This window comes from Prionailurus viverrinus, chromosome B4 (genome assembly GCF_022837055.1).
Source record: "Prionailurus viverrinus isolate Anna chromosome B4, UM_Priviv_1.0, whole genome shotgun sequence".
NCBI lineage: Eukaryota > Metazoa > Chordata > Mammalia > Carnivora > Felidae > Prionailurus > Prionailurus viverrinus.
The window spans coordinates 22,509,600-22,534,554 of record NC_062567.1 but is presented as its reverse complement, the minus strand read 5'-3'; the positions used below and the strand labels follow the sequence as shown (position 1 = coordinate 22,534,554).

The window sequence follows — 24,955 nt, the reverse complement described above, 5'->3', positions numbered from 1 at the left end:
AGATGTGGACCAGGGTGGCACTTCTAATTTCATGGTCCTCAAGATCCCATTTCTGTTACTTTCCCAGTGATGGAGAGCAGACTCAGACTGCTTTGTTCCCCTCCTCTCTTTTTACCTGGACTGTGTCATTCCTTCATCCCTCTGTCCCTGCCGTGCTCTATTTGTACGCAGCTCCCACTAGTTTCTCCTCAGTGCAGGCTTCAACCTAGAAGGAACCTTCAGTTTGTAGTATAACGAGTTCAAAGGATTCAGACCACAGAATGCTCCAGCACCATCAGACCTGGGAACATTTTGGTCTTATTCATTAATCAGTGTGGGCTCCCTGGTTCTAGGGCCTTTACAAGTCCCTCTTTCTGCAGATTTCTGGTTTCTTAGAACATGTGGGCTTTGTAATTTCAGCAGTTTGCCCCAATCTGCTTATATTTGGGGGTCTGTGACGATATCTTTTCATCTAGCATTTCTGTGCTTTTTGTTTTGCTGCCACTAGTGTCTCTGTTTTCTGAGAGAGACTCAAAAACTATGCCACCATCATCTTCCCAGAATTCCTTCAGACTTTCTTGAGAAAGAAAAATCGTTCTATAGTTTCATAATTGACTAATATATTAGCTCATTGACACACATAACATCACTTAAAAAAGTGGAGTTTGGGGGCTGCACTTTGGAAGTTCCCTGCAATTCTAAGAGCCATTGTTTTTGCTTTTGAGTTTACTCATGCATCCAGACCAAGTACGTGATTAAGATTATGAATTTATTTCATTTGGACCAATGACTGCAGTATTGTAGAGTGGCTTCGGGGCCAGGCAGACATGGATTCAGATCGCACTCTGCCGTGTATCCTTCTTGTACTTTGCACATACTAATTTATTTCTCTAAGGTTTTCCTCACCTACAACATGGAAATAGCACTACAGCAACTACCACTACTAAGTGCTTCAAATGGCAACGTGGATTAATTTATGTGGGATATTTGACCAAAGGTTAATAAATTAGCTTTTACAGTCTTTTGATTTGATTGTGCCTTAGTGCACATAAGTGTAATGAGGTGACAGTATAGAATTCAGTTGAAAGTATAATCATTTGTTTTATATAACAAGCTTTATCGTAGAATTTTAGGGAAAATGGCAAATATTTTGTAAGCAATTTTATTAACGCATCAGAATGTGAAAGTGTGTCCTGTATTTACATGTGGTATTGAGAACAAGGCCACTAATATTGTTTGCACGGTCCCCATAGCAGGCAGGAGAGGCAGCGTGTTGTGGAAAAGATACTTTCCACTTACACTTGGGAAGAACCTGAGGGGGTCCTGCCTTCACCATTCCCTAGAAGTTTAGTTTGGTTCATTATGTCCTCAGAAAAAGCTTCCTTTTGTAGCTATGAGTTTGCAGGTTCATTCAATGGGGTTTCTAGAAACTTGCCAGAAACTTTCACAAAAACTCGGCATACAACAATAAACAAAGGCAAATAAATTTAAGTCACTCCTGCAGAGAGTAGTAAATGCTATAACATGGAAGAACCAGGTGTTATAGTAAGAGAAACTTAATCCAGACTCACAGTTCAGGAAAGCCTCCCTAAAGAGAACATTACCTTAGTTGGTAGCCAAGGCTATGTGGAAAGTCCCAAGCTAGTGGGGAAATAGACAAAAAAGCCATGGGCAAAGATACAGAGACATGCAAGTGGCACATTTGAGGACATGAACTTGAAAGACTGATGTTCCTAATATTGGCTGAAGTTCAGACTCACAAGAGAGATTAAAAAAAAAAAATTCATAGGCCCCATCCCAGACTTAATGAGCCACATTCTCAGAGAGTGAGTGTCAGAATTCTGATTATTAACTCCTGGGCCAGGGGATGTGGGTGGGGGGTTGGGGTGGGACTGGCTTAGGGCTCATGTGTAGGGGGTTGGAAGAGGGGATCAAGGCAGAGAGGTGAGGCAGGAAAGCCAGGGGCACACACACCATGAAAAGCTTGTAAACCACATGTGGAGTTTGTTTTTTATCCTAAGGGCAAGAAGAATTGCCTAAGGCAATGAAAGAATTGGGGAGATAGGGGAATGAGATGTTCAGATTTATGATTATAAAGTTCATTAAGATTACTAGAACACAGCCCCTTGAGGGACATAGTCTAGTTTATGGTGTTCAACATCTTTGAAACCTCAGTCTTTAAAATCTAAAATGGAAATAATATCTGTTCCGTGTGGTTATTGTGTGGTTTAACTGAGATAATGTATGCAAAGTGCCTGATACATGATTGGCACTTAGAAGGTATTAATTTCTCTTTGGAAACTCCTTCTTGACTTTATCTCCCCAACTCCATAGAACCCCGCCCCCCCCCCCCCACCCCAGCCACACACACACAACTCCAGTACAGCTCTTTCTGCCCATGGTTCCTGTCCCCATGCTTTAATAAAATCACCTTCTGCACCAAGAAAAAAAAAAGGTATTAAGTTCTTGAGAAAGCCCCAGAGCCAAATAATTGGACATCACACAGCCACCACCATACATTAGGGAGGTGAGGATTTCTGGGCAACCATTCGTTTTCAGGTTCCTCTGAAAAATTCTTTTCCCACCCACACTTGCAGCACTGACACAGAGAACCCACTTCTCCCTCACTCACCATCTCTCACATGCATTATTTCAGTTACAGTCTCCATACTGACAACTTCCAAGTCTATGACACAAGCCTGGTTTTCTTTCCTGAGCTCCAAAGGCATATATGCAACTGACTTCTGGATGTCTCCGCTTAAATGTCTTGTAGGCATTTCATTCAAATTAGGCCTCCTAATATCAAATACCATCCTTTCTCACCGTAAGAACACAAAACAACACCCTGCCTTTCCAACATGAGAACCATGGGGTCAAACCAGAAACATGGGCATCACCATCAGATCACTGGTCCTCATCATCTCCAGTTGGTGCTCACCAACCCACACCCCTTTCTCCAGGTCCAGACCATAACCTACATCCAAACTGCCACCACCTGTTAAGTGACCTTAATGAAATAGCCTCTGAGTCCCCAGCACATTCTTTGCCTCAACCTCAACTCTGCAATCCTGAGAGAGCTATTGTGATACAAAATTGATAAAATGCCCTTCCCCACTCTTCCCTCCCCCCAAGACACACACTTAAACCTTTTCAGTGGCTTTCTCATGCCCTTAAAATGATCTCTATACTCTCTGCCAAGGCTAACAGTAAAGAGCCTTCAAGATCTCAGGAAGTATCATTTTCTCCCATTCTCCCTTTCATACTTATGCTCTAGCTACACTACACTGAAGAAGAAAAAAAAAAAAGGTGCCTCCTCTCTCATTCTCAGGTCTGTTTCATGATTATTCCTCCATCCTGAATCCCCTCCATCCTGGATAACTCCTTATCTTTTAGACTTTAGTTTACCAACATTCTCTTGGGGCGGGGTACGTCCTTGAATGCCTCCCTTGTTGCGTGTCATTGTAGTATCTTTACCTCTTTCCTCTTAGTGCTGTTCATTACACTTATCTCCTAATGCCACTCTTCCCCACTGGATGGCAAGCAACATGATGGCAAAAGAGCATGCACAGTCAATCTACATTCTTCACAAAGTCTGTTTGGGAATTTTCACCCTCTTGCTAAAATTTTTGTAATCCTGAAATCAATACTCACAGCACTTCCATGGTCATTCTTGGACGTGCACAGCGAGGTGAAAATTTTAAGTTGCCCAAAATGCACGTTCTCAGCTGAGGTTGAACAAGATGACTCTCTGCCTTTTTGTTGTTAGCTCCCATACTGTTAACAAGCATCAATTTTATTGTCTACTTAGTGCCATATTTTTCACATCGTTGTGGGTTTTGTTGGTGATTTCACTATTTAACATGGCCCGTGTGTGACACCCAGTGCTCTCTAGTGTTCCTAAACCCAAGAAGGCTGTGCCTTTCAGAGAAAATTCATGTGTTAGATAAGCTTCCTTCAGGCATGACTTATAGTGTGGTGGTGTCCATGAGTTCAGCCATGGACTCACCATGAGTTCAGGTGTCCATGAGTTGATGAATTAGCAATATATGAAATAAGATAGCCTAAGTGGAAAAACCCATAAAACAAGGTTATCTATTGATCAGTGATGTATTGATCTGTTGACCTAACACTGCATTCCCCCTAGAAACAATGGTTCAGTATTTACTAACTCAATTTTTGTGATGACTTCATAAAGCATAACTACTGCAAATAAGAATAAGCTGTATTTTACTAACTTCTGTATTCCCAGTAGTTAGCATGGTAACTCTCACATAATAGTTATTCAATAAATATTTGTTGAAGTTGAATCGTGTGGTTATGTACATATGCAAACATACATAGAAATTATGTATAATAAATAAATTGAATTTTTTATGCCAAAGGTGTACTTAATAGCCTTATCCTTACTTTCTGCTTTTTTTTTAAATGATAATCAAAAGATTATTTTTGATAACATCTTTTGTTTTTAATTGTTCTCTAGGATGCTGGAGAAATGGTCCGTTCCTTTGTTGGTGGTTTGGAACTTGTCGTCAATTTACTGAAATCAGATAATAAAGAAGTTTTGGCAAGTGTATGTGCTGCTATTACAAATATAGCAAAAGATCAAGAAAATTTGGCTGTTATTACAGATCGTGGAGTTGTCCCTTTATTGTCCAAACTAGCAAATACAGTAAGTAACACATCCTTTTATTTTAAGTGTATATGGTCTTAAGATATCATGGAGTAGTGGTAAAAACCATAAACTTAGAGTCCGGAGACCTGGATTCAAGCTTAATATCCATCACCTATGAGGTATGAGATTTTGGTCAACTAATTTAATGTCTCCAAGACTGATCAATATGAAAGTGTGTTCTAACTGTACAATTTAATATGCAAGATCCTTGTAAAATATAGGCTGTTTTTTATTTGTCACTGGCAAGTAAAGTAGTGCCAAATATAAATATTATTATAGAAGTGTTAACTATCATTTTCCATCACCACCATCATTATCATTCATTATCCTTAAGATGATTGTTCATGCCAACATTACAAGTTAAATGCTCTTCCCCAGGCTTAGCAAGCTTGGATTGATGGCATTCTTGAACTAGAAGACTTTGGCAACCACTGTATTATTTATTCAGAGCTGTGCCAGATAGAATAAGCAGCCTTGAGAGATAATGACTTCACCACGATCAGAGGTATTTGAGCATAGCTTGGGCTACCTCTTGGCAGGAAAGTCGTAGAGCAGAAATTCAATCACTGGAAGGATGCTTGGTTTAGAAGACTTTTTAGTCTAATTCTGAGTTCCTAAGAATAACTGCCAGATTCAGTTAAGGACACCAAGTTGTTGCCTCAATCAAGAGAATAGTACAATTATTAAGCAGAAAACTGTATCCTATTTGGTTATATTATACCTATTGCAGTTAATTACATACAAAAAAAAGGATATAGTGTATAAAGGATATAGAAAGGAAAATGGCGGACTCAAACATATCATTGTTTGCTGCACTGTCTTTTCCCTCTAGGAAACCAAGGTATATTACTGATGTAGAAGTACTCCTAGGGTGAAAGTATAGGGTGAATCTACCTATGCCAGTCAAATGAAATGCTCCCTTAAGAATGTCCAGTATTCTTTAACTACTTTTCTTTTTTTATTAAAGCACTTGCTCAAAAGGAAATCAAACCTTGAGCAAATAACAAATGCCAGGCACTTGATTGCTTTTGAGTGTATTAACTATGTTCAGTAGTCAATTTAAAAAAGTTAAACATTTTTTAAAGTCATAAGAAGAAAATTCAGGATTGAACGTTGGTCCATTGGGGCCACCAAAATACTAATTTCTTTCAAGACACCACCTGAATAGCCACTTAGCCCTTCTCCCTTGACTCACTGGCATTTTATTGGATAATAAACAGGTAGCACACAAACATGACCTCACGGGTTCTTTGCAATGCGTGTACCACAATTCATTTCCTTTGTGCAGAATAATGATAAACTGAGGCGTCATCTAGCAGAAGCTATTTCACATTGCTGTATGTGGGGCAGAAATAGAGTGGCCTTTGGCGAGTACAAAGCAGTGGCTCCATTAGTGCATTACCTGAAATCAGATGACCCCAATGTGCATCGAGCAACAGCTCAAGCCTTGTACCAACTCTCAGAAGATGCCGACAACTGTGTCACCATCCACGAGAATGGCGCAGTAAAGGTACAGTTGATTGACTTTGTGGTTTAGTCCAATGCAGGTGTACAAAGGCTGGAAAGAAACTTATGTAACAATAGGGTTTAATTGATGGGGGATATTTGGACACACAAAACTGCCCATGTGTTGGATCATGGCTGCAGCTGAACCATGTGTTAGTATGGTTTATGCTGCAGGAAAGTTAGAGATCGAATTTTTCTAAATCAAAGATTATAAAACATCTCAGTTTAGTAATTGCTCTATAATTTGAATTTGATTAAGGAAATGTATATCACATTAATAATTAGTGGCACTCATAATTCCACTTAATATATTATTTACTTAGCACTTAAACAAATACTGGCATGAACTCAATAGCAAAGGAGCTGACTGAAACAACTAGACTATAGTTTGACGGTCTTAACTGTGACAGCAAAGGACCATTTCAAAGACAGATTTTTTCAAAAAAAAATCTGTGCATCAAATTTTCTTTGCCTATAATCAATCAATACACAGGTAGGAGAGCTTCTGCACATAGACTTTATATATCTATGCATTCTGTTATTGAACAGGACTCACACAACCTAACATACCATCAGTAGAGTCTTTAAAAACAATGAAACTATAAAAATTAAGTACCCTGGTACATATGCTTAGACAATTGCCAGTTCGTTTAAGAAGAGAATTTCTAGGCTACTCAAAGTCTTAAAATTCAATAAGGTTTACAGTTTAATTGACATAAATGCCAGCTGCACATGCAATTCTGAGTTATTTCCTCTTAACGCAAGTCAAGAGATAATCCAAAATCACTTAGGAATTGTATTCTGCTATGTCAAGTAATGAAACTGTGTTCACCAACCCACACAGCTTACATGTATTAGAAAAAGAAGGCAATAAAAATAATTAGGGGGAAGGGACAGGAAAGAGAGAAGCAAAGAAAGAAAATAGGGTTTGTTCTGCTCTAAAACCCTTTCCTGTGTCATCTTAAGGTATCTTGAGGGCCTGTCCATCTCACCTATTTGCATTCCTAACTACCAGCTATTTCTACTGGAGAAAAGAACGGGACGTTGTTTTTTTGTAAGTTACTTGTCACCATATAGCGGCAGGCCAAATCATGAGCTCTCCCTCTTGGGACCGTGGGGGCAGCATATGGACCTATGTCTCCCTTCTCTGGTTTTCTTTAAGGAGGAAAAAAATGTGGATGTGGCGAGTGGGTGTTGGTAGAATAAATGGGGTTTGGTGCTTGTCTATGGGTAATAAAGGAAAGGGTTGAGTCAAAAATGACTCCAGGTTTGGGGCGCCTGGGTGGCGCAGTCGGTTAAGCGTCCGACTTCAGCCAGGTCACGATCTCGCGGTCCGGGAGTTCGAGCCCCGCGTCGGGCTCTGGGCTGATGGCTCGGAGCCTGGAGCCTGTTTCCGATTCTGTGTCTCCCTCTCTCTGCCCCTCCCCCGCTCATGCTCTGTCTCTCTCTGTCCCAAAAATAAATAAACGTTGAAAAAAAAAATTTAAAAAAAAAATGACTCCAGGTTTTAGGCTAGGTGAAGAGGAAGATTCTATTAGCCAAGATCATGTAAGAAAATATTTGGCACATTTAGGTGGTTACAGTACCTGAGGTGAATATGTCACAGTGTGTAACTGCTCACATTTCTGACTCCAAATGCATATACACTTTATCCACTATTTTGGCAAATCCCTGGTTGTTTTCATTCATAACTGCTGTACCTTTCTAGTCAAAAGCATATAGTGTTATTTCCCAGTCCTACATACATTCCTGCCGTAGCTGCCCATGAGTGATGCTGACAGGCTCTTTGACAATTACCAGAGTCATCCTGTCACCCAGTTCATAAGTTATTTATCCTAGAGTTAGTTCCTTCATCATACAATTTCCTTAACAGCAGCAGCTGATGTTATACAAGCTATGTGTCTCATGCCAACTGATGTTTATTCCATAATAACAGTTAACAGACTTGAGGGTCTGGAATAGATTGGTATCAGCTTCTAGTGTGTTCAATTTAAACGGTCAGTTTGAATTTCAGGTCTAGAGCAGTGCTGTTCAGTGGAAATGTAATGCAAGCCACATATGTAATACTAAATTTTCTAGGAGCTAGAATTTCAGAAAAGATAAAAAGAAACAAATGAAATTACTTTTAGTAATATATTTTATTTAACCCAATATATCCAAAATATTCTTCAACATTTAATCAATATTATTTTTTTCTTGTATTTGTGTTTTATACTTATGATACATCTCAAGGGGGGACTGGCCACATTTCAAGGTCTCACTAGTGACTAGTGGCTTTCTTATTGGACAGTGCAAGTCTAGAGGCAGGAGAGAAGGGAAGATCGGGATTATCAGTAAGAGGTAATTAAGTCGCAAGTGAGGGTGAATAAGTTGTTTTTGGCAGAGAGTTTAGAGAAGCTGGGGAAATGTCTACATTTGCATTCACAGAGCATGTAGGTAGGAAGAAAAGCTGTTAAGATAACTTCAAGAAGTTAACAGGTCGTCTAGGAGTTCTAGAAGCCAGAGGTAGAGGGAGTTTCCAAAGGGTTTGTGTTTAAATACTGTTAAGCGGTCAACAAGGACTTCCTGACTCAATTATGTTGAAAAATAATCCTGGAGTTAGAGCCTTTCCAGGTAAGACTCTTCTATACACCCTGAGAAATCTCCTGTTCTGGTAAATGCAGCATGAGCGGAATAATATAATATAATTATAATTATAATATATTATAATATAATATATTATATATTATAATATAATAATAATATAATCCTTATCCTCTTTATGATTTTACACAAACCTTCTCAAAAGCATCAGCCCACGGTCTTGCATCGTTACAAAGCCTTGTGAACGTGGATGCAGATCTGTTGGCAATTCTGCTGAAAGTGTGAGAAGTCTAAGGGATGTACCAAGGTTATTTGCTAATTATAACAAAACCATAACACAGGAAAGTCATACAAAGAGGGAAAGAAGTTGCAGGAAAAACTTCTGAGCAAGATGAGCAAAACTTCACTGAGCAAGATGAGCAGAAAAAGTGATCAGATAGAAAGATGATGAGCACCTATAAAAGGCATTAAGCTCCCTTCCCCATTATAATGTTGGATTTGTTTTGCAAATATCTATACCAGGCAGGTGAAAGCTACATTATGACCTATAACTTTCTGGAAGGCAGGAAATTGAAGAGATTGCAAAAAATACAACCAGAAGTGGGTCCAACAGAGAGAGGGAGGAGCAGTTCAAGTTGGGTGGAAGGAAAAGGTTGTCTTGGCAGCCTCCTAGACTCAGCACATGAAGTGGCACTGCAGAGAGTGTGGAAGATGAACCTTGAAGCCTGGCACAGGAAAAGAAAAATATCACTAACACTTGTGAGTCAGGTAAAGGGACTTCAGAGGCTAAGATCACCCAGTAATTCTCACAGTAATGCAGTCCACATACTTAATGTTTGATTGAACTGTAATATGTTCTGTTAATTAAAACTCTTTATGCAACTTTGTGGTCTTGTGTACTTTCCTCACACTCCAGATACTCCCTGGAGTGCTGGGGATAGTCTGTTGGTGATATGCTATTAAATTACTTAGTTAGCACTAGTACGTATGAGTGACTATGTGATGATAACAAATATGGAGTTATATATAGACTTGCTTCTGATTGGCTTTTTCCTGTTATTTGCATTTATCCTTTAAAGTGAGAAAGAAATGTAAAAATTACTTAAGGATTCCAGCAAGTTAGATTTTTAACAACTCTAATATTTTATATATATATATATATATACACACACACACACACACACACACATATGTATATATATATACATATATATATCTACACACATATGTATATACATATATATCTCAAATGTTTTCCCTATTTCATTTCTATTTAACTTAAAACATGTGATAGCTTTATAAATGACACATACATGCACATGTTTAGAAGGTCAATTTGAAAAACTTTAATGTATATATGAATACCCAGAAGCCATTATTAGATCAAGATAATGACTTCCCCCCAAAGTTGATGTTGATGAAGTTCTATTTATCTTTTTCTTTTTTAAATGGGCTTATGTCCAAGAAATATTTGCCTAATACACAATCACAAGGATTTTCCATGTTTTAGTATAGAAGTTTTATAACTTTTTGGTTCTGCATTTAAGTCTGTGAATGATTTTGCATCAATTTTTGTTTATGATCCTAGGGGGCATCTGAGCATCATTTGTTGAAATATACCCTTTCCCCACTGAATCTATTTTGTAATTTGGGGAAAAAATTTAGTTGACTATATCTGCTTTGTTCCATTATTCTGTTTGTCTGTGTTTACACCAATACCACATTGTCTTAATTACTATATTGTTATAGTAAGCCTTAAAGTTAGGTAGTATACATTTTCCTACCTTTTCTTTTTTTCATTATTTTGGCTATTCTAGTTTTGTACATTGCCGTAAGAATTTTTAAACCAGTTTGTTAATTTCTACAGGAAATGCTTTCTGAGATTTTGAGATGGCATTGAATTAAGGGAAAATTGACATCGTAACATTATTGTCGTCTGACTCATAAAGAAGAAATATCTCTCCGTTATTTTTGTGTTATTTATTTCTCAGCAATATTATGTAATTTTCATCACATAGGGTTTTTACATCTTTTGTCAGGTTTACCCCTATGTAAATGTTTTTGATGCTACTCTAAGTGGAATTTTTAAAATTTCAATTTCTAATTGTTCATTGTCATTATGTAGAAGTTTAATTGATTTTGTGTATTAATCTTATATCTCACGACCTTGCTAAATTCACTTATTTGATCTAGTAGGCTTGTGGAGATTCTGCATAAATTTTCTATGTAGATTTTCTACACAGACCAGGGATTGGCAAACATTTTCTCTAAAGGGCCAAATAGTAAATATTTTAGGCTTTATGGGCCACATAAAGTCTCTGTTGCAGATTCTTCTTTTATTGTTGTTATTATTTACAACTATACAAAAATGTAAAAACCATTCTTCATTCTTTGAAGCCATACAAAAACAGATTGTCAGTTACCAGTGTCTCACATAAACAATCATGCCATCTACAAAAAAAGACTTCTTTTTCTTCTTTTCTAACCTGGATGCCCTTTATATGTTCTTGCCTGACTTCATGGGCCAGAAGTTCCTGTATAATATCGGGAAAAAAAGTGGTAAGAGCAGATATCCTAGTCTTGTTCCTTATTTTGGAGGGAATACAATCAGTCTTTCACCATGAAGTTTACTGTTAGCTATAGGTTTTTGTTAGGTGACTTTCATCAGGCTAAGTTTCTTTCTATTACTACTTTAATGAGGATTTTTTTTTAAATCAGGAATAGATACTGGATTTTGTCAGATGCTTTTTACTATATCTATTGAGATTGTCTTACAGTTTTTCTTTTAGAGTTTGTTATCATAAAGAATCATACTGATTTGGTTTTCAAATGTTAAACCAACCCAGCATTCTTGGGATGAATCCACTTGGTCACAATATATTATCCTTTTTACACATTGTTGAATTTAATTTGCCAAAGTGTTGCTTAGAGTTTTGCATCTATGTTCATGAGGGATATTGGTTTGCAAGTATTCTTTTCTGGTAATGTCTCCTTTTTGCTATCACAGTAATGCTTCAGTAAATGAATTGGAAAGTGTTCCTTCCTCTTCAGTTTTCTGGGAGAATTTTATAGCACTGGTATTATTCATCCCTTAAATTTTTGGTAGAATTCACAAGTTAAGCCACCTGAACCTAGTTTTAATTTTCAAAGGTATGAGACTTCAAATCCAATTTCTTTAATCAATATAGAGCTGTTCAGGTTATTTATTTCTTTCTGAAATATTTCTTGAAATATTTGTGTGTTTCAAGGAATTAATTCACTTCATCTAAATTCTCAAATGTATTGGCATAAACTTGGTCATAATATTCTCTTATCCTTTAATATAGATTTATAATCTATAGTTATGACATTTTTTTCACTCTTGGTATTAGTAATGTTTGTCTTTTCTCCTGATCAGTCTAACTAGAAGCCTATCAATGCTATTATCTTCTTGAAGAACTAACTTTTGTTTCTTTGATTTTCTCTCTTTTTCTGTTTTTTATTTTATTGATTTCTAATGTGATCTTCTTATTTCCTTTCATCTGATTACTTTGGGGTTTCATTTGTTCTTCTTTGTCTACTTTCTTAAAGTAAAAACTAAGATTATTGATTTGATACCTTAATCTTTTCTAATAATGATACTTAGTTGTATAAATTTTCCTCTAATACTATTTTGGCTGCCTCTCAGAAATTTTGATGTCATGTTTTTATCTTCATTCAGTTAAGAATACTTTTATAGTTTCCCTTTTGATTTCTTCCTTGACCCATGGATTATTTAGAAGTGCAATATTTAGTTTTTAAATATTTGAGGATTTTAATTGGTCTGTTACTGGTTTATAATTTAATTCCATTGTAGTCAGAGAACGTATATTACTTGACTATTTGTTTTAGTGTGACATTTGTTCTGTGACCCAGAATATGGTTTAACTTGTTAATATTCCACATGTACTTGAAAAAAATGAGCATTCTGATGTGGTTGATAAAGTGTTCTGTAAAGTTTAATAAGGTCCAGTTGATAAATACTGTTCAAATATTCTACATCTTTGTTGATTTTATAACTACTTGTTCTATCAATTATTATGTGAGGCAAATGTGTTAACCAGTACATTACAGAAATACCCATTATTGTGGATTTGCCAATTTTTTTTCTCACAATTCTATCAGTTTTTTCGTTATGCATTTTGAAACTCTTATTAAAGTGCAAAAGTAGAAGATGGCGGCTTAGGAGGACGCTGGGCTCACCGCACGTCCTGCTGATCGCTTAGATTCCATCTACATCTGCCTAAATAACCCAGAAAACCGCCAGAGGATTAGCAGAACGGAGTCGCCGGAGCCAAACGCAGACGAGAGGCCCACGGAAGAGGGTAGGAAGGGCGGCGAGGCGGTGCGCGCTCCACGGACTGGCGGGAGGGAGCCGGGGCGGAGGGGCGGCTCGCCGGCCAAGCAGAGCCCCCGAGTCTGGCTTGCAAAAGCGGAGGGGCCTGACGGACTGTGTTCCCACAACAAGCGCGACTTAGCGTCTGGGAGGTCATAAGTTAACAGCTCTGCTCGGAAAGCGGGAAGGCTGGAGGACAAAGGGAGGGAGAGCTGCTGAGCCCCCTGACAACAGAGCTCAGTTTGGTGGGGAACAAAGGCGCTCGCCAGCGCCATCTCCCCCGCCCATCCCCCAGCCGAAATCCCAAAGGGAACCGGTTCCTGCCAGGGAACTTGCTCGCTCTGCGCAAACACCCAACTCTGCGCTTCTGCGGAGCCAAACCTCCGGCAGCGGATCTGACTCCCTCCCGCTGCCACAGGGCCCCTCCTGAAGTGGATCACCTAAGGAGAAGCGATCTAAGCCTGCCCCTCCTGCCCCCGAGCACCTTGCCTACCCACCCCAGCTAATACGCCAGATCCCCAGCATCACAAGCCTGGCAGGGTGCAAGTAGCCCAAACGAGCCACACCACCCCACAGTGAATCCCGCCCCTAGGAGAGGGGAAGAGAAGGCACACACCAGTCTGACTGTGGCCCCAGCGGTGGGCTGGGGGCAGACATCAGGTCTGACTGCGGCCCCGCCCACCAACTCCAGTTATACACCACAGCACAGGTGAAGTGCCCTGCAGGTCCTCACCACACCAGGGACTATCCAAAATGACCAAGCGGAAGAACTCCCCTCAGAAGAATCTCCAGGAAATAACAACAGCTAATGAGCTGATCAAAAAGGACTTAAATAACATAACAGAAAGTGAATTTAGAATAATAGTCATAAAATTAATCGCTGGGCTTGAAAACAGTATACAGGACAGCAGAGAATCTCTTGCTACAGAGATCAAGGGACTAAGGAACAGTCACGAGGAGCTGAAAAACGCTTTAAACGAAATGCATAACAAAATGGAAACCACCACAGCTCGGCTTGAAGAGGCAGAGGAGAGAATAGGTGAACTAGAAGATAAAGTTATGGAAAAAGAGGAAGCTGAGAAAAAGAGAGATAAAAAAATCCAGGAGTATGAGGGGATAATTAGAGAACTAAGTGATACACTAAAAAGAAATAATATACGCATAATTGGTATCCCAGAGGAGGAAGAGAGAGGGAAAGGTGCTGAAGGGGTACTTGAAGAAATAATAGCTGAGAACTTCCCTGAACTGGGGAAGGAAAAAGGCATTGAAATCCAAGAGGCACAGAGAACTCCCTTCAGACGTAACTTGAATCGATCTTCTGCACGACATATCATAGTGAAACTGGCAAAATACAAGGATAAAGAGAAAATTCTGAAAGCAGCAAGGGGTAAACGTGCCCTCACATATAAAGGGAGACCTATAAGACTCGTGACTGATCTCTCTTTTGAAACTTGGCAGGCCAGAAAGAATTGGCACGAGATTTTCAGGGTGCTAGACAGAAAAAATATGCAGCCAAGAATCCTTTATCCAGCAAGTCTGTCATTTAGAATAGAAGGAGAGATAAAGGTCTTCCCAAACAAACAAAAACTGAAGGAATTTGTCACCACTAAACCAGCCCTACAAGAGATCCTAAGGGGGACCCTGTGAGACAAAGTCCCAGAGACATCACTATAAGCATAAAACATACAGACATCACAATGACTCTAAACCCGTATCTTTCTATAATAACACTGAATGTAAATGGATTAAATGCGCCAACCAAAAGACATAGGGTATCAGAATGGATAAAAAAACAAGACCCATCTATTTGCTGTCTACAAGAGACTCATTTTAGACCTGAGGACACCTTTAGATTGAGAGTGAGGGGATGGAGAACTATTTATCATGCGACTGGAAGCCAAAAGAAAGCTGGAGTAGCCATACTTATATCAGACAAACTAGACTTTAAATTAAAGGCTGTAACAAGAGATGAAGAAGGACATTATATAATAGTTACAGGGTCTATCCATCAGGAAGAGCTAACAATTATAAATGTCTATGCACCGAATACCGGAGCCCCCAAATATATAAAACAATTACTCATAAACATAAGCAACCTCATTGATAAGAATGTGGTAATTGCAGGGGACTTTAATACACCACTTACAGAAATGGACAGATCATCTAGACACACGGTCAATAAAGAAACAAGGGCCCTGAATGAGACATTGGATCAGATGGACTTGACAGATATATTTAGAACTCTGCATCCCAAAGCAACAGAATATACTTTCTTCTCGAGTGCACATGGAACATTCTCCAAGATAGATCACATACTGGGTCACAAAACAGCCCTTCATAAGTTTACAAGAATTGAAATTATACCATGCTTACTTTCAGACCACAATGCTATGAAGCTTGAAATCAACCACAGAAAAAAGTCTGGAAAACCTCCAAAAGCATGGAGGTTAAAGAACACCCTACTAACGAATGAGTGGGTCAACCAGGCAATTAGAGAAGAAATTAAAAAATATATGGAAACAAACGAAAATGAAAATACAACAATCCAAACGCTTTGGGACGCAGCAAAGGCAGTCCTGAGAGGAAAATACATTGCAATCCAGGCCTATCTCAAGAAACAAGAAAAATCCCAAATACAAAATCTAACAGCACACCTAAAGGAACTAGAAGCAGAACAGCAAAGGCAGCCTAAGCCCAGCAGAAGAAGAGAAATAATAAAGATCAGGGCAGAAATAAACAATATAGAAACTAAAAAAACTGTAGAGCAGATCAACAAAACCAAGAGTTGGTTTTTTGAAAAAATAAAAAAAATTGACAAACCTCTAGCCAGGCTTCTCAAAAAGAAAAGGGAGATGACCCAAATAGATAAAATCATGAATGAAAATGGAATTATTACAACCAATCCCTCAGAGATACAAACAATTATCAGGGAATACTATGAAAACTTATATGCCAACAAATTGGACAACCTGGAAGAAATGGACAAATTCCTGAACACCCACACTCTTCCAAAACTCAATCAGGAGGAAATAGAAAGCTTGAACAGACCCATAACCAGCGAAGAAATTGAATCGGTTATCAAAAATCTCCCAACAAAGAAGAGTCCAGGACCAGATGGCTTCCCAGGGGAGCTCTACCAGACGTTTAAAGCAGAGATAATACCTATCCTTCTCAAGCTATTACAAGAAATAGAAAGGGAAGGAAAACTCCCAGACTCATTCTATGAAGCCAGTATTACTTTGATTCCTAAACCAGACAGAGACCCAGTAAAAAAAGAGAACTACAGGCCAATATCCCTGATGAATATGGATGCAAAAATTCTCAATAAGGTACTATCAAATCGAATTCAACGGCATATAAAAACAATTATTCACCATGATCAAGTGGTATTCATTCCTGGGATGCAGGGCTGGTTCAACATTCGCAAATCAACCAACGTGATACATCACATTAACAAAAAAAAAGAGAAGAACCATATGATCCTGTCAATCGATGCAGAAAAGGCCTTCGACAAAATCCAGCACCCTTTCTTAATAAAAACCCTTGAGAAAGTCGGGATAGAAGGAACATACTTAAAGATCATAAAAGCCATTTATGAAAAGCCCACAGCTAACATCATCCTCAACGGGGAAAAACTGAGAGCTTTTTCCCTGAGATCAGGAACACGACAAGGATGCCCACTCTGACCGCTGCTGTTTAACATAGTGCTGGAAGTTCTAGCATCAGCAATCAGACAACAAAAGGAAATCAAAGGCATCAAAATTGGCAAAGATGAAGTCAAGCTTTCGCTTTTTGCAGATGACATGATATTATACATGGAAAATCTGATAGACTCTAGCAAAAGTCTGCTAGAACTGATACAGGAATTCAGCAAAGTTGCAGGATACAAAATCAATGTACAGAAATCAGTTGCATTCTTATACACTAACAATGAAGCAACAGAAAGACAAATAAAGAAACTGATCCCATTCACAATTGCACCAAGAAGCATAAAATACCTAGGAATAAATCTAACCAAAGATGTAAAGGATCTGTATGCTGAAAATTATAGAAAGCTTATGAAGGAAATTGAAGAAGATTTAAAGAAATGGAAAGACATTCCCTGCTCATGGATTGGAAAAATAAATATTGTCAAAATGTCAATACTACCCAAAGCTATCTACACATTCAATGCAATCCCAATCAAAATTGCACCAGCATTCTTCTCGAAACTAGAACAAGCAATCCTAAAATTCATATGGAACCACAAAAGGCCCCGAATAGCCAAAGGAATTTTGAAGAAGAAGACCAAAGCAGGAGGCATCACAATCCCAGACTTTAGCCTCTACTACAAAGCTGTCATCATCAAGACAGCATGGTATTGGCCCCAAAACAGACACATAGACCAATGGAATAGAATAGAAACCCCAGAACTAGACCCACAAACGTATGGCCAACTCATCTTTGACAAAGCAGGAAAGAACATCCAATGGAAAAAAGACAGCCTCTTTAACAAATGGTGCTGGGAGAACTGGACAGCAACATGCAGAAGGTTGAAACTAGACCACTTTCTCACACCATTCACAAAAATAAACTCAAAATGGATAAAGGACCTAAATGTGAGACAGGAAACCATCAAAACCTTAGAGGAGAAAGCAGGAAAAGACCTCTCTGACCTCAGCCGTAGCAATCTCTTACTCGACACATCCCCAAAGGCAAGGGAATTAAAAGCAAAAGTGAATTACTGGGACCTTATGAAGATAAAAAGCTTCTGCACAGCCAAGGAAACAACCAACAAAACTAAAAGGCAACCAACGGAATGGGAAAAGATATTCGCAAATGACATATCGGACAAAGGGCTAGTATCCAAAATCTATAAAGAGCTCACCAAACTCCACACCCGAAAAACAAATAACCCAGTGAAGAAATGGGCAGAAAACATGAATAGACACTTCTCTAAAGAAGACATCCGGATGGCCAACAGGCACATGAAAAGATGTTCAGCGTCGCTCCTTATCAGGGAAATACAAATCAAAACCACACTCAGGTATCACCTCACGCCAGTCAGAGTGGCCAAAATGAACAAATCAGGAGACTATAGATGCTGGCGAGGATGTGGAGAAACGGGAACCCTCTTGCACTGTTGGTGGGAATGCAAATTGGTGCAGCCGCTCTGGAAAGCAGTGTGGAGGTTCCTCAGAAAATTAAAAATAGACCTACCCTATGACCCAGCAATAGCACTGCTAGGAATTTATCCAAGGGATACAGGAGCACTGATGCATAGGGCCACTTGTACCCCAATGTTCATAGCAGCACTCTCAACAATAGCCAAATTATGGAAAGAGCCTAAATGTCCATCAACTGATGAATGGATAAAGAAATTGTGGTTTATATACACAATGGAATATTACGTGGCAATGAGAAAAAATGAAATATGGCCTTTTGTAGCAACGTGGATGGAACTGGAGAGTGTGATGCTAAGTGAAATAAGCCATACAGAGAAAGACAGATACCATATGGTTTCACTCTTATGTGGATCCTGAGAAACTTCACAGGAACCCATGGGGGAGGGGAAGGAAAAAAAAAAAAAAGAGGTTAGAATGGGAGAGAGCCAAAGCATAAGAGACTTAAAAACTGAGAACAAACTGAGGGTTGATGGGGGGTGGGAAGGAGGAGAGGGTGGGTGATGGGTATTGAGGAGGGCACCTTTTGGGATGAGCACTGGGTGTTGTATGGAAACCAATTTGTCAATAAATTTCATAAAATAAATAAATAAATAAACAAACAAGCAAACATTAAAAAAAATAAAAATAAAGTGCAAAAGTATTTAGGAATAGTATGTCCTCTTGATGACCCCTTTATATGTATGAAATTACCTGTATACCTTGGCATATTCTTTGCTTTGAAATATGCCTTTTCTGCTATTAATAGAGAAACTCCTGCTTTCTTTTGGTTAGAATTAGCATGCTAAATTCTATACCTGTTTCTAAGCTTTCTAATTCTAATCCAAATTGGCTATTTGTGGGCAGCATTTAATTGGGACTTGCATTTTTTTTTTATTCATATCACTTCTGCCTTTTGGGGGCAGGGTGTCTGCACTATTTACATTTAATGTGTTATTGACATGGTTGGCTTTAAATGTCATTTCATTTGTTCTTCTCTTTTTCCTTTCCCATCTTTTCTTTTTGTCATCTTCTTGGCTTAATTGAACATTCCACTTTATTCCTTTTTTTGTTATTTATTTGTTTAGTTTTTATTAGTTATGATTCTTTGTTGTTAGATTAATGGTTGCTTTAGAGTTTATAGTATACATATATAATTCAGCACATCATCTTCACATTATATTATACACAGAAACATATAGTTGAAGAATCATACAACACTGTGCCTCCACTTTTGTCCTCCTGACTTTTGTGCTTCTCATGCATTTGACTCATACATGTTGTAAACTCTACATTGTTCTTGTTTTGGGCTGTAAATGACCGATTATAAATTACAGAGATTTAAATAAATTAGAAAAAGTGCTATTTACTCCTTTCTATAAATGCAGATTTTCATCTGGTATCATTTTCTTTCTGCCCAAAAGACTTTTAACATTTCTTGTAGTACAGCTCTGTTGATAAATTCTTTCATGTTTAAGTGTTTATTATTTATCTATTTATTTATTAGAGAGATAGATAGAGAGCAAGCAGGGATGGGGCAGAGAGAGAGGGAGACAGAATGCCAAGCAAGCTCTGTGCTGTCAGCACAGAGCCTGATGCAGGGATCAAACCCATGAACCATTGAGATGACGACCTGAGCCAAAACCAAGAGTCAGATGCTTAACCAACTGAACTACCCAAGTGCCCCTCTTTCGTCTTTTATATGTGTAAAAAAGACTTTATTTTGTCTTTGTGTTTGAAAAATAGTTTTGTTAGGCATAGAATTTTACAATGACATTTTTCCCTTCAGTAAACATGTCGCTTCATTTTATTCACACTTGCGTTGTTTCTGAGAAGAAATCTGCTGTCCTTCTATGTTTGTTTACCTAGATGTCATTTTTTCACTACTGCTTTTAAGATTTTATCATTTTCACTGATTTTGAGCAATTTGATTATGATGTGTCTTGGTGTTGTTTTCTTTATGTTTCTTATGCTTGGGTTTTATTGAGCTTCTTGGATCTATAGGCTTCTAGTTTTCATCAAATTTGGAAAATTTGGAGCCATTATTTCTTCAAATAATTTTCTCTGTCCCCTTCACTTTCTACTGTCCTTTGGAAACTCCATTTTCACCTACATCTGGCTGCTTGACATTTTCGCACAGCTTCTTATGGCTTTGGTCATTTTTTTCAGTCTTTTTTCCTCCCTGTGTTTTAATTTGGAATGTTTCTATTCCTATGCCTTCAAGTTCAGAAAAAAAAATTTATATATATATATAGGCAATGTTTAATTTACCTTTATTTCTGTCAGTGTGTTTTACATCTCAGGTAGTATAATTCCATCTCCCAAAATTAGATTTGGGTCTTTCTGTACCTTTCGTGTCTCTCCTTAACATACTGAGTCTTTCCTCTCGCTCATATGAAATCCAGTTCTGGTAATGGTTCTAGTATCATTTCCAGTTTGCTTTCAATTGGTTGATGTTTCTCTTTATCATGGGTCATGTCAGACACTGACTTTGGGGGCAGGGATGGGGGTGTTGTATTACATTTTTTATTTTAGTTCCAGTAGAGTTAACATATGGTGTTGTATTAGTTTCCGGTGTACAATATAGTGATTCAACACTTCCATGCATCACCTGGTGCTCATCTCAGGTGCACACCTTAATCCCCATCTCCTATTTCTCCCGTCCCCTCCTCCTATCTCCCCTCTGGTAACATTTGTTCTCTGTAGTTAAGAGTCTGTTTCTTGGAAGACACTGAATTTTAATGTGTTGAGTGATAGATCGTTTCTATAAATATTGTTGAGTTTTGTTCTGGGATGCACTTATGTTACTTAGAAACAGTTTGATCCTTTCAGGTCTATGCTTTGTTAGCAAAAAATACAGTAAGGCTAATTCTTCTCCACTTCTGAGGTCAGACCCTTCTGGTTACTCTACCCGACACCCATAAATTATGAAGCCTTTTGCTGAGTGGTAGGATCAGGCACTATTTGACCTGCGTGAGCCTCAGAGACTGTTGCAGCTGATCTATCAGGTGGGCCTTTACTGTCCTCGGGTATGCAGTTTCCTCACACACAGGTGCCCATGGGTTCTGTGCTGAAGCTTCAGGCGCCCCAACTGCAGGTCTCCACAGTTCCTGCTCCGGGAGTTCTCCCCTCTCCAGTAATCTTCTCCAAAGACTCTAGTCATCACAGAGCCCCAGTCTGCCAAGCTTGGCCTCCCAGCTCGGGAAGCTGCCTCGCTTCGCTCAGGTTCTCTCTCCCTGGGCTGCGAGTGGCCTTGTAAACTCTGTCCTAGGCAGCAGGCTGGGACGGTAGGGTTCGCCTCTTGAGTTTTCCTTCTCTCGGGGATCACTGTCGTTTGACGCCTGACACCTGATGTCCAGTATCTTAAAAGCCATATTGCTTTATGTGTTTTAACCATTTTTAAGCTGTTTTAGATAGGAAGATAAATCCAGTTCTTGTTACCCTATCTTGGCATGAAGCGGAATCCTTATTTTCTTTTTGTACTTTCTTTATACAGTAGGATCATGGAAAGTGAGAGAGCCGGTGGAGATGAGTTATCCATTTTAAACACACAACTTGCAGATAAGGAATGCAAGGCCCAGATCGGTGAAGTACTGAAAACCACATAGTCAACACATGGCATAACATCGTAAATGACTGTGATGTCTAGTTTAGGGCTGTTTCCACTAGATGAGCAAATTTCAAACCATGTCTTGTGGACTGTTAGGGTTCCCCTAGGAGAGATCAGGGCGCAGTACTCAGGGCAAGGAGGAAGCCAATGGTTGGTGTGGGAGGTGGTCACCTACTTTAAATAGAGCAGTGAGGGTTTTTTCCCCCATTTTATATGTTAGTAATCATGCATAAGATCTTGTTTCGAAACAGCTTTTTGTTGCCTTAAAAAGAATTGAAAATTACTGCATGAGGCCATGTTGCCCTTTAATAGTTGTTTATGAAACCCAGTCAGAGCCATCTTTTCCATATTTATTTAGCACTTTGCTTGGACAGGGACATTTACAAAATAAGAATCTCTTCAGTAGGAATTCAGAATTTTAATCTTAATTCTTTGCATTCTTACAAGTTTAGTGCATCTAAAAATCTGATTCAAGAATGATTCTCTAAAGCCACTTTTTTTTTCTTGTTAAGTTTTCCTTGGAGAGCTCTAGGCAATACTTTTTCCCATGAGGTCTTCTAAAACATCCGGGGAGCCCTTGGGAAAATCAAGTGTGTCTAGGATGGTGTGGGCTAATAGGATGTTTGTCTTCTTCATTCATACTAGCTCTGCTATAATGAATCCATCTTGCTTCTGCTAAGTCACCACCACCACACGCGAGCAAAGTAAATCTCCCTCCCCTCTTAAAAGCTAAAGGTGACAGACGCTGCAAAAGAGAGCTGTATGTAAGTATAGCAAAAGACATAATGATGGCAGTAATATCTTTTTCATTTACGCGGCTTCCCGTGTGCCAGACACTAGTCCAAAAGCTCATCCACGCGTATTCTTTGATTCAGTCTTCTCCATTTTCCAATAAGGTGAGAATTGTTATTATCTCCGTTTTGCAGGTAAGGAAACTGAGTTACATAGACGTTAAGTGACTTGCCCTGAATCACCCAGGTCATAAGGAAAGGACAAGAAATCTGGTCCCAGAGTCTGTTCTCCTAACGCCCACTGCAGGGTAAAGCCGGAGTGCCTTGATGGCTCATGTGTGGGTGTGGGCGCCGGTGTTTAAGGCTGTGTTTGAAAGATTAAGCCTGGTGGAGAAGCTGCTTTCTGAGACGGAGCGGCCGTCTGGGAAGGCATGGGGCGGGGGGTGTTGGAGGACTTGGCAGAGAGCATGCTTGTTTTCTGGTAGAATGGTGCCCCTTCTTGTTTCTCACTTGTTCTCCTTGCAGTTTCTGCATTGTCTTCACTTATGCCAATTGAACATCATTACTGGTAAGAGTTATAGCATACGGAGTTAGAACCAGATGCTTTTGTGATTTTTTTAAAAAAATATTATTTCTATTTCTATCTAGTACATAGACTTTAAGAGGAGTAGCTATATTTTCCCAAGGTAATGACCTATTAATTTATTTAATAAGAATGGCATTTTGTGTTGTATATGTTGGTATGTATACACACATAGACGTATATATTTGCATTTTTTAGAATTAAGAAAATTGAAACTAAAAAACTTGAGTACATGATCTTTGGATTTAATTTAAGCCTTTTTCAATAATTTATATCAATTTTCTACACCTACCATTTACATGAGCTCTATTCCAAAAGTCTAAGATCTTTCTGTAAAAATAAGATATATGAATGGTGACTTTCATATATCTTATTTTTACTTTTAAAAACATCACCCACCACCAAGGGATAGATTTCTGGGTACTATAAATTCCATTAATTACTATACAATAAAAAGAAATCCCCCTGGGGTGCCTGGGTGGCTCAGTCAGTTAAGCGTCTGTCTTCAGCTCAGGTCATGATCTCACAGCTCGTGGGTTCAAGCCCTGCCATCAGGCTCTGTGCTGATAGCTCAGAGCCTGGAGCCTGCTTTGGATTCTGTGTCTCCCTCTCTTCTGCCCCTCCCCTGATCACATGCTGTCTCTCTCTCCTTCAAAAATAAACATTTAAAAAATTTAAAAATATATAAATAAAAATAAGATATATTAAAGGTGATGTTTTTTACTTTTAAAAACATGACCCACCATCAAAGGACAGATTTCTGAGTACTATAAATACCATTAATTATTATACAGTAAAAGGAAAACCCCCTGAGGCACCTGGGTGGCTCAGTCAGTTAAGTGTCTGACTCTTGATTTCAGTTCAGGTCATGATCTCACAATTCCTGAGATTGAACCCTGCATCCAGCTCTGTGCTGACAGCATAGAGCCTACTTGGGATTCTCTCTCTCCCTCTCTCTCTGCCCCTCCCCTGCTTGCTCTCTCTCTCTCTCTCTCTCTCTCTTTCTCAAAATAAATAAACTTAAAAAAGAAGAAAAGAAAAACCCCTAATGAAAGAAATTAAATTGAAAACCTAAGTTCAAACTGGAAACCTGGGACAAAAAGCTCACGTCTCTTAGTGCATCATGACTAACAGTGACCATTCTTAGCCTCACAACTTCTTACGACTCAGAGCCTTCATGTCTCCTTACAGCATGCTCTGAGTATTATGGAACGTTCCCAACAGTTACTCCTGGGCCACGTTCATGTACTGTGGTCCACTGAAGCAGCGTTTCTCAAAGGGTGGGCTAGAGTCCACCTGTCAAGAAGCAATTTGGAGCTTGAAAAAAATAAAATAAGCTACCATACCCTGAATTGACTAACTCATGTTCTCCATGAATAAGACCAGGAAACTGTATTTCAACCAAGTTCCTAACGTAACTGAGAAGCACACGAAAGCTTGAGAGCCACCGATCCACAGGAGTTCCAATGGCAAGAGAGCCACATGATCATTTGCATTCGTTGGCCCATGATGCCGAACACAAGGGAAACAAAAATCCACCTTCTCAAAGGAAAAGGTTAAAGAACCCCAGAGGATGATTAATCCATTGCATGGAAAGCTAATCCACCCAACAAATATGACTGTGCGATGTAGAATGCTCCAGTGAATGATGTCATGCTGAACAGAATGAGTGTGGCTCTGCCCATGTGGAATTAGGATAGGCATGTAGTTGTAGAATTCTGCTTCACAGGACCCCTGGCAAATGTGAAGACAGTCTCCCCGGGACACTTTATTTGCTCCCCATCAAAGAAAAGAAA

General features: G+C 38.9%; 1 protein-coding gene across 7 annotated transcripts in view; it reads left to right on the top strand.

Moving 5' to 3' along the window:
* ODAD2 (outer dynein arm docking complex subunit 2) overlaps nucleotides 1–24,955 on the top strand; it is a 183,409-nt gene that overhangs the window by 123,366 nt on the left and 35,088 nt on the right. For 6 of the 7 annotated variants that reach the window (XM_047865080.1, XM_047865083.1, XM_047865082.1 and 3 more), the window contains 2 exons: nucleotides 4,460–4,648; nucleotides 5,940–6,161. In XM_047865080.1, the coding sequence (XP_047721036.1) occupies nucleotides 4,460–4,648; nucleotides 5,940–6,161 (411 nt within the window). The remainder of the gene's footprint in view (nucleotides 1–4,459; nucleotides 4,649–5,939; nucleotides 6,162–24,955) is intronic. The other variant, XM_047865081.1, reaches the window with a different exon arrangement.